Below are 10,491 nucleotides of genomic sequence, written 5' to 3'. Positions count from 1 at the left end.
TGCAAATGAAAACTCTGGTTAATATAATCAAACCTACAAGTAACTGTGGCTTTTTGCAGCAAATATATATCCAAATTGCCTAGTAGAATGGCAAACACTTGTCAAAGGATACGGATTATGACTCATGTTAAAAATAAACAAATGTTTTTGTCTAAACTCAATGTTTAGACTTAACTATTTTGAATTTGAATATAACTGACTCTTAGTTCTATGGCTCACCTATCTAAACTCTAGTTTTAAAATCAATGGAAATAAAGAATTAATCTTTTGTAGCTTTGAACTAACCCTATTGTGAATTATTTGTATTTATGAATTTTATCTAAATATCTGTCATAGATTTCTTGGTGAGCCATAGAACCAAAACTACTTCACTTTTTACTTGTATCCCCAACGGTGAGCATCCAATTATTTCCCATAAAAGACATTTGAACTCCAACGAAATTCCCCACTTTGTTCTTTTCTTTGGCGCCAACTTCTACTTTCTCATATACTGAGGAATTATAATATCCACATACATTCCATACCTGCAACGTAAGTTGGGTGTTCTGTCATCTATACAAAACAACAAAATACAGTCCACAAATTCCCTCCGGGTATTGGTGACAATTGTGCACTCCACCATCTCTCTTGGACTCCACCAAATCCAGCTGCTGTCACCAACGACCCCCAGCCCCCTTTTTACATGGTCCTTCGAGCCGGATCAAAGAAGGCCAAATTTTTAAACGTGAGAAGGAAAATTCTATTGTTAGCTTAACAAAAAAAAGGCCAAAAACTACAAAGTAAAGCCAGAAGACGTAAAAAAAAATATATGAACCAAATATTGTAAAAAATTCGTGTCTCTCTTGAAAAAGGGGTTAAAATAAATTAGAAATTGGCTAAAAATTTTCAACAAACCAAGCAAAAAAATTTTTTTAAATTGCACTAAAAAATCGCTTAAAAGAATAGCAACAACCCCATAAAAAAGGTGACAAATTGCATTAGAGAACGGCTTAGAAAATTGAAGCAAATTGTAAAAAAAAAAAAAGTTAAAAATTCAGTGGAAAAATTTTAAAATCGAAAAAAGTTGCAACAAAATCATAAAAACCGTAATATTTTCAACCAAAACGTGTATAAATTATGATTACATAAAAATCCGTTATAATATGTATATCTATATGTATATTAAAATGTACATTGTAAATCAAGGCCATGAGTTTGGTTACATATTTACATATATACATATAAATATATATGGATGAGTTTTGCGCCATCTTCAAAATTTCATATTCCATTCCCATTTCGTTTCACCTTTCGGCTTCTTTCATTACATTTTGCCATCTCACCATTTCCCATCTCATCAGTTGCCATCATATCATTTGCCATCTCAATATTTATTATCTCATCGTTTGTCATCACACCATTTCATTACGTCATATGCCATTACCCTATTTTCTATTCCAGTTGTCATTACATTATTCTTATGATCAATTTCTTTCTCTTCAAAGTCATATGTGATAAAATGAAACAATTAAGCAGAATACAAAACTAAAGGAGAAGGTAAAAAGCAAAGCAAATCCCATTGCAATTAATAAAGAAAGTGAAGCAGGTTTAAGGCGATTAAATCAAAACAAAAAATCAGATATTTCGGTTATAAAAAAAAAAAAAAAAAAAAAAAAAATCGTGATATTATTTCGAAAATTATCTCTATACAATTGTGGCAATATAATTTTTTTTGAATCTAAAAAAAAAAAAAAAAAAAAAAAAAAAAAAAACAAAACAAAACAAAATAGACAACCAGTTTGGTCTATAAACGGATAAGATCGGTTTTCGGTTTCAAAAATAAAAAAAGAAATAACTAAAAAATTACAAAAAAAAAAACAAGCATTATATTTTTATCGGCTGGCATGCAAGTACAAATTTTATTTGAGAAAATTGGTGCCCAAAATTTTCTTAGACTCATTTGACTGCAAAACAGATTGCAATGCTAAGAATCCTTTGATGATAGGGGAATCTATGAAATTTATGTTCTAACCTAACGTCTTCAAGACTTCTATTGTGGTATACTTTTTATTTATTGCTCACATCTTTTCGCTTCCGACGAAGGAAGCATAGACAACGCTACATTGAACGAACTATAGGGGTCTTTTCTAACCCCAAGCTATACTTTGCTAACTGAGGTATAGTAATTATAAGATTCTCCGGTTTACAAGTAACCGCAAGCTATTTCCTTTCAACTGAGGTATAGCACCGAAAGCGATAGATAACTAGCTATCGGTAAGGTCATATGGATCAAATCATAACCTAACTGTTGTGTCAATTGCCTGAGACTTTCAATTTCGTATATTTTGACACTGAAAATTGTCCGTGGCCTTCCAACTGAGGAAGTCCGACTCTGGGCATTTGGGGATTTAACGTCGAATTCAATTTCACTTAGGCTTGAGAAATTCTCTGTTTATTTTACTTCAGAACGAGATTTATTGTCTGAAATACAAGACAGAATTTCATTTGTAAGAGTTCACAAAGTTCTCTTAAATAAAGACTGGACTTAGTTTTTTAAGTCTTTTTCTCATAGGCCAAGATATGACAGAGCCAACAGATGCGCGCAGTTCTTCTGCCGCTGCTGGCAGCGGAATGGTAAAACCTTCCCCAATTCACGAGAAATTTCTTTTTGAATGCGATCATTTGGTCAGCTTTTGTCAGTCATTCGAGAAAACTGATATAACTGACCAAACAGACTCCCTTCTCGAAGTAAAATTAGACGATTTGGAGAATAGATGGAAAAAACTGCAAGTGGCCTACGAAACACTGATTCTGTCTCCCGAATCATCTAATACGAAGGATTTTAAGGCGAATGCCAAGATCAATTTTAACGTTTGTTCTGAGGCGTATTACGAAACTCGGTCCCAGATAATGGACATTCTCAGAATATCTGAGGGATCTAACCCTCGACATAGCGCAAGATATAGCCTTCCGGCTCAAAATCCGGTCAATACCCAGATTTCAGATAACTCGAATATTTACATAAAAGTACCTCCATGCGATACCGAGGTATTCAAGGGAAGCTATGAAGAATGGCCATCCTTCCGTGATATGTTCACGGCCGTTTATGTGAGTCACCCCAAACTCACCCTAGCTCAGAAGCTCTACCATTTGAGAAACAAAACAAAGGGTTGTGCAGGAGCTATTGTAAAAAGGTACTCATTGTGTGACGAGAACTTCAATCTCGCTTGGAATGCCCTAAAGTCACGTTATGAAAACAAAAGAGTACTAGTAGACAACCAACTTAAAATACTTTTTAGTATTCCTGTTGCACGTACAGAGAATAGCGAGTCCCTACAAGAAGTTCACTCTACAGTAAATGATTGTCTCTGTACTTTAAGGTCGTTAGATGTTAAAGTTGATAGCTGGGATCCCCTTTTGATATACCTAATATCTACCAAGCTACCAGAGGAAACAATCTCCCAATGGGAACAGTCCCTAAAATCCCACCGTGAACTCCCAAGTTGGTCCCAAATGGATGAGTTTCTAATAAATCGTTTTGAAGTGGTCGAGAGAATATCGAGCTTCAAGTCGGCAAAAGAACGCCATAGCTTCCCAGAATGGAAATCATCCCATGAGCCGAAAGAAATTCAGACTTATGCATCTCAAGAAAAACTCAATTCTTTTTGCCTGTTGTGCAAGAAGGATCATAGCATTCGAATCTGTCCCAAGTTCCGCGAATTCTCAGCCCAGGAACGAATAGATTTTGTGTTTAAAAACAAAATCTGCAACAATTGTCTCTCTAATAATCACATGAAGAATAAATGTAAGAGTAAGAATACTTGCCTTTCATGTAGAAAGTCTCATCATACCCTACTTCATTTAGATCAAACGACCAATCCTAAGCCCGAAGGAAAATTTTCCAACACGAGAACTTTTGGTGAGATCAGAAATACATCTGAAAGTATCCCAAAATTTACAACTGATAATTCAGCGCCTTCAACTTCGCCTAAGAACTTTTCACAAACCCAGGCTAATTTTTCTCACAACAATGAGACAATTCTTCTTCGTACCGCGTTGGTACAGATTGAGAATCAGGGCGAATTGTTTACAGTCAGAGCTCTGATTGACTCTGGTTCTCAAAGAACTTTCCTTTCCGAGAAAATCAGAAACCTTTTACGTATCCCTTATCGCAGATCTCTTTTCGAAATTGGCGGTATTGGTGCCTCTACTCAGAGGGCGGACAAAGAGTGCGATATTGTCATTTATTCAAAAAGGCATAATATAAGGTGCAATTTGACCGCTATTGTTTTGCCCAAAGTCACAAAGAAGCTACCATCTGTGTCGTTTGAGTTCCCTCTCACCCCAGAACTTCAAGAACTTGAACTAGCGGATCCGAACTTTAATAAGTCCTCAAATATTGATCTCATTCTTGGTAATGACTGCGAGCGTTTCATCAATCTAGATGGAATCAAGAAGAATATTTGTGGAATAGCTTCTGCGTATAACACTATTTTCGGATGGGTCCTAAGTGGTCCTGTGACCGTAGAAACTATTAGCTCATTCACTACTAAGGTAGTCCCCCGCGAAAGAGATGATCTTAGTGAGATCCTCAAGAAATTTTGGGAATTGGAGGAAGTTCCTTCTAGTGTCCGGGTACCACCATCAGCCAGATATTGTGAGGAATTTTACTCAAAAACAACAACTCGCGATGCAGATGGGCGATATGTTGTAAGGCTCCCCTTTAAGGAAGAATTTCCACAAGACATAAGCCTTGGCTCCTCAAGATTCCTTGCGCTTGGCCAATATACTAGAATGGATCGAAGTCTGTCTAAAGATCCCGAGTTACAGGAACAGTATAATACGGTTCTTAACGAATATGTCTCTATGAATCATATGGAAGAAACTGCTTCCGAAGAGATTTACTCTGAAGGTAAATATTACTCATTTTACCTCCCTCACCATGCAGTAGTGCGCCCTGACCACAAGACGACAAAGGTTAGGGTCGTATTCAATGCATCCCGCAAAACTAACTCTGGGTTTTCGCTTAATGATGTCCTCCACTCTGGACCCACTCTACAAACAGATCTAATAGCAACCGTTCTCAATTGGAGAAGATACAGATTCGTTTATAGTGGAGATATACAAAAAATGTATCGACAAATAAAGGTACATCCCGATGATAGACCCTACCAGAGAATTCTCTTTCAGATTGACCCTACAGGCCCAATAAAAGACTACCAATTAAACACAGTAACTTTTGGCATAAATTGTGCCCCCTTTCTGGCAATTCGCACCTTGCTGCAACTCGCCGCAGACTCCGAAAAGGAGTTCCCTCAAGTCGCTAACATTTTACGCAATGAAACGTATGTTGACGACATTCTTTTTGGTGGTTTTTCAATCGAAGAAGCTGTCGACTCAAGAAGAAAACTAATTTCAGTTCTAAAATCGGCTGGATTTCCACTAAAGAAAATCACAGCGAACGATCCCAAGCTACTCGAAGGACTCCCTCGTGATGACCTATATGATCTAGACTTGCTTAAGCTCTGCGAATCTAGTTCTACAAAAACTTTAGGTATCAAATGGAATGCTTTAACTGATAAATTTTCCTATTCCACTACTCAGACTGAAGTTCACGTGCAAATATCGAAACGCCAAGTGCTGTCTTGTATTGCGAGGTTGTTCGATCCCGCCGGTTGGATCACCCCAATTATTATCAGAGCAAAAATGCTTATGCAGCAGCTTTGGCTAGAGAATTCAGGCTGGGATGACCAAATATCCCCTGAGTCTCTTCATACTTGGAATAATTTACAATCTGATTTAATAGGCCTTAATGCAGTGGAGATACCACGATGGATTCAATACGCTCCCAATGACACACTCGAGATTCATGGCTTTTGTGACGCCTCTAAAGGTGCGTATTGTGCATGTGTTTATCTTCGGTGTCAGACAAACACATTTACTGTTTTTTCGAACTTATTCGTTGCCAAGAGTAAAGTAGCCCCACTCAAACATGTTTCCTTGCCCAGACTAGAACTTAACGGAGCTCTTCTGCTGGCATTGCTAATAAAGTTCGTATTGAACATTGTTAAAAGGGACATTGCCTCCGTTACACTTTGGACAGATGCAGCAATTGTTCTCGGGTGGTTGTCCAAACCTCCATGGTCATGGGAGCCCTATGTTGCAAATCGCACCTCCCAGATCCATGAACTCACCCATGGCGCGAAGTGGAGGTATGTGTCAACTCATGACAATCCAGCCGATCTTGGTACTCGAGGTTGCAAGCCCTCCGATCTCATGGGCAACAATCTCTGGTGGAAGGGTCCATCATGGTTGACTAATCCCGAATCAACTTGGCCTAGCAGAAACCCGATAATTCCCGACTTGTCGAAACAAGTCATTAAGGTCCATGTTACGTCAACTGAAGAAAACGACATCCTCTCCAGGTTTTCTTCGTATGCGCGAGCATTAAGGGTTATTTCCTATATTTTTCGATTTTTCTATAACACCAGTCCCAACTTAAGAAACTCTCACACGTTTAGTAAAATCGAACTTTCCCAAAGCGAAATAGAAATGACCAAAAGACGTTTAATCTTTCTCACTCAGAAACAGGCATACCCCAGTGAGTTTGATGCTCTTTTGAACTCACAACCTATATCTAGTAAGAGCACATTGTTTTCTTTAAACCCATTTTTGGACACAGACAAAATATTGCGAGTGAACGGTCGTCTTACTTATTCCTTTTTGCCATATAAAGAAAGATATCCAATCATACTGCCTGGAAACTCCGATTTTAGCCGTCTATATTTATCTCATTTGCATATCTTCCTAGCACATGCTGAATGTAACCAAATGTGCAGGTTTGTACAAACCGAATATTATATTTCACGTTTAAAACCTAGGATCAAAGGTATTATACACAAATGCAAAACCTGCACTATTTACAGGCACAGGCCAAGCTCCCAAATAATGTCACCCTTACCCCCAGATCGTTGCACACTATCGCCACCGTTTCATGTCATCGGGACTGATTTTGCCGGCCCTTTCGAACTCAAGAGTTCCACCCTAAGGAGAGCACCCATCATAAAAGGCTATGTATGTGTGTTTGTATGTTTCAGCACAAAGGCCATTCACCTCGAAGCCTGCTCTGATTTATCGGCTGCAGCCTTTGAAGCTGCATTTGCCAGATTTGTAGGGAGGCGAGGGCTCCCATGTAGAGTATATTCAGATAATGGTCGCAACTTCGTTGGGGCTAGTAGAGCTTTGCTAAGAGAGTTCTCACACTTTCTCAATTCGGCTTCCAGTAATATATCCCAAAAGTATGCAATCCATGGGTTTGAGTGGAAGTTTATCCCACCTCATGCTCCTCATATGGGTGGCCTTTGGGAGGCAGCCGTCAAGAGTTTTAAGACCCATTTTAGGAAATTAGCAGGCGCCCATAGATTCACCTTCGAGCAATTTACAACCCTTCTTGCTCGAATCGAAGGAGTTTTAAACTCTCGCCCCATCTCCGCAATAACAGAGGACCCATCGGATCTTACTGCCCTGACACCGGGTCACTTTCTTAAAGGCGCTCCTTTACTCGCATTTCCAGAGCCCACTTCTCCCAAATTATCTCTGGTGAATAAATGGTTGAAATTAAAGGCTCTTCACCATCAATTTGCTCTTAGATGGAAAGAAGATTATTTGAAGACAATGCACAAGCGCTATAAATGGCAAAGACAAAGCCCAAATTTGAATATTAACGATTTAGTTGTTGTAATCGACGATTTGCTTCCACCTCATGAATGGCGTTTAGGAAGAATTGTAAAAACGTATCCTGGACCTGATGCGAATGTCCGTATAGCCGATGTGCGTACAGAGGCTGGAATTATTAATAGACCCATATCCAAATTGTGCTACTTACCCCTTTCGGATACCTCCAACGAACCCCAATAACAAAATCTAACCCTTTGAATCACAGCGACAACATATCATACTAACAAACCCACAACATTCTATCATTAATTTCATATACACCATTTCAGATCATCCCTTACACGTCGGTCACGTTCCCCAAATGTCTACAGGTGCAAACTATGCGATAGATTCCATGCACTTAAAGTTTGCCCTACATTTTTAAGTATGAGCCCAAAACAAAGGAACATTTTCGTCCTACGTGAAACCTACTGTGCGAATTGCTTGGCACGAAGCCATAGATTTCGGGACTGCAGATCCAGAAACATGTGCCGTATTTGTGCCAGGCCCCACAATACTTTACTGCATCCTAACTACATCAATCGCAAACCGAATCAATCTAATGGGAAAACCACCAAGCACAAAACGACTGGCAGTCTTCACAGAGCAGCCTACAATAACAGCAACACGGGTCAAACGACACCAGACAATAATGTAGCAGCGGCAAACCAGAAGATTCTGTCTGAGGCAATTCGGGCCTTGGCTTCCGTGCTTTGTTGACACCAAAATAACTTTTTGTTGCCCGGCAGCATGTCTAAACTCAATGTTTAGACTTAACTATTTTGAATTTGAATATAACTGACTCTTAGTTCTATGGCTCACCTATCTAAACTCTAGTTTTAAAATCAATGGAAATAAAGAATTAATCTTTTGTAGCTTTGAACTAACCCTATTGTGAATTATTTGTATTTATGAATTTTATCTAAATATCTGTCATAGATTTCTTGGTGAGCCATAGAACCAAAACTACTTCACTTTTTACTTGTATCCCCAACGGTGAGCATCCAATTATTTCCCATAAAAGACATTTGAACTCCAACGAAATTCCCCACTTTGTTCTTTTCTTTGGCGCCAACTTCTACTTTCTCATATACTGAGGAATTATAATATCCACATACATTCCATACCTGCAACGTAAGTTGGGTGTTCTGTCATCTATACAAAACAACAAAATACAGTCCACAAATTCCCTCCGGGTATTGGTGACAATTGTGCACTCCACCATCTCTCTTGGACTCCACCAAATCCAGCTGCTGTCACCAACGACCCCCAGCCCCCTTTTTACAGTTTTAGTTATTTTATTAACAAATGCGAATGAAAAGTGAAGTGCAAGTGGTATTATGCAATCAAGTTTTGTATTTTTAGCTTGAAACTTAAAAATTAATAATCATTATTCAAAGTTGACAAAGTTGTTCAGGTAAAACAATTACATATTTGTAAGCAATTAATTAATTATTTTGTAGTTAATAATACTTTAAAACCACAATATATTCCTCAATATAAAAGCTTTGGGTAAAGTATTCATGGGAACTAGATATTTCTATCCAATGCAAATTTATTTATTTATTTTATTTATTCTCCTTATACCTTAATTTTCATGAAACAGGAAAAAGAGAATAATTTTTAAGAAATACATGACTATTTCCAAATTTATACGTAATTCTTCTTGAAAATTTAAACCAGATTTTAAGTCATTCGCATATACCTAAAATGAGGAATTGTGTATACCAAATGGGGGAAAAAAAACTTAAGCGCCAAATCGTGGTCAATTTTACTCCCATTTAGTTAAATTTTCATTCATTTGGGGTTCACTCTTTTTGAGTGTAGATTTACTTCTTCGAAAGCTAGCGTGCTTTCGACAGCCAGACGGACGGATGGAAATGGTTAGATCGACTTAAAATATCATGACTATCATGAATATATGTACTTTTGGGGTCTTAGACGAATATTTCGAGTTGTTACAAATGGAATGACGAAATTAGTATACCCCTATCATATGGTGGAGAATATAATAAGTTGACAGCAGGTGGGGTTTTATGACAATGTCATCTTTGTTCTGTTCTTTGTTAAATGTCCATATAAAATTAAGAAAATAATTTTTTTGTTATAAAAGCATATTGGCTTAGGAAATAAAAAAAAATATTTTTTTTTTTTAAATTTGTAATTTTTTTTATAATTTTTGAGCAATCTTCCAGGAGATGAAGTCTAGGAAAAGCTGCTCGACTCCGCAGCCCTGCCTCTGATAAAAACAATTTTTGGCCAGGTTTACGGCATTTTCGACGTATGTCTTACACAATTGTCGGAAATATATAGTTAGCCAAACCAGACAAAAATTTAAGCTTCTAGGAGCCGTAGTTTTATATGAGACCTAATCAAATTATTGACTCATAATACTAACCATGGTTGTTGAAAGTCGTAAAAAACTCTTCAGGCAAAATTCAATTAAATCGTATAAAAAATGCCGCTTCTTGTGGCTCTAGACGACAAATCGGAAGATCTATTTAAGCGATTCGGAAGATCTATTTGAAATGTGAAATATTGATAAATTAATAAAAAACGAAGGAAACATCGAGTTTGAATTAATAACTTTACATACTTTACTTTATTTTAATTGGCTATGACAGAATATTTGTTCCACTAGCCGAACGTAGAATAGCATTCCAAGCGCCTCAATCTTCTGCGCTCATTCTAAAATCTCTGACACCAAGTTTCGAGGCTTTTGGTCTTCCCGGTTTGCGTGTACCACCGTGTTTGCCTTCAAAAGACTTCTTTGCTGGGGCTTCCTCATCCATTCTA

The 10,491-nt window shown here is 37.7% G+C and overlaps 1 protein-coding gene across 1 annotated transcript; it reads left to right on the top strand.

Moving 5' to 3' along the window:
* Nucleotides 1-2,559: 2,559 nt before the first annotated feature.
* LOC131994781 (uncharacterized) lies at nucleotides 2,560-7,896 on the top strand. Its single transcript, XM_059361660.1, has one exon. The coding sequence runs from the start codon at nucleotides 2,560-2,562 to the stop codon at nucleotides 7,894-7,896; it is 5,337 nt and encodes a 1,778-aa protein (XP_059217643.1).
* The last annotated feature ends 2,595 nt before the right edge of the window (nucleotides 7,897-10,491 follow it).

The sequence above is a fragment of the Stomoxys calcitrans genome, chromosome 2, assembly GCF_963082655.1.
Source record: "Stomoxys calcitrans chromosome 2, idStoCalc2.1, whole genome shotgun sequence".
Taxonomy (NCBI): Eukaryota; Metazoa; Arthropoda; class Insecta; order Diptera; family Muscidae; genus Stomoxys; species Stomoxys calcitrans.
Note: the sequence above shows the minus strand (reverse complement) of the source record. Positions and strands in the feature narration are given on the sequence as shown.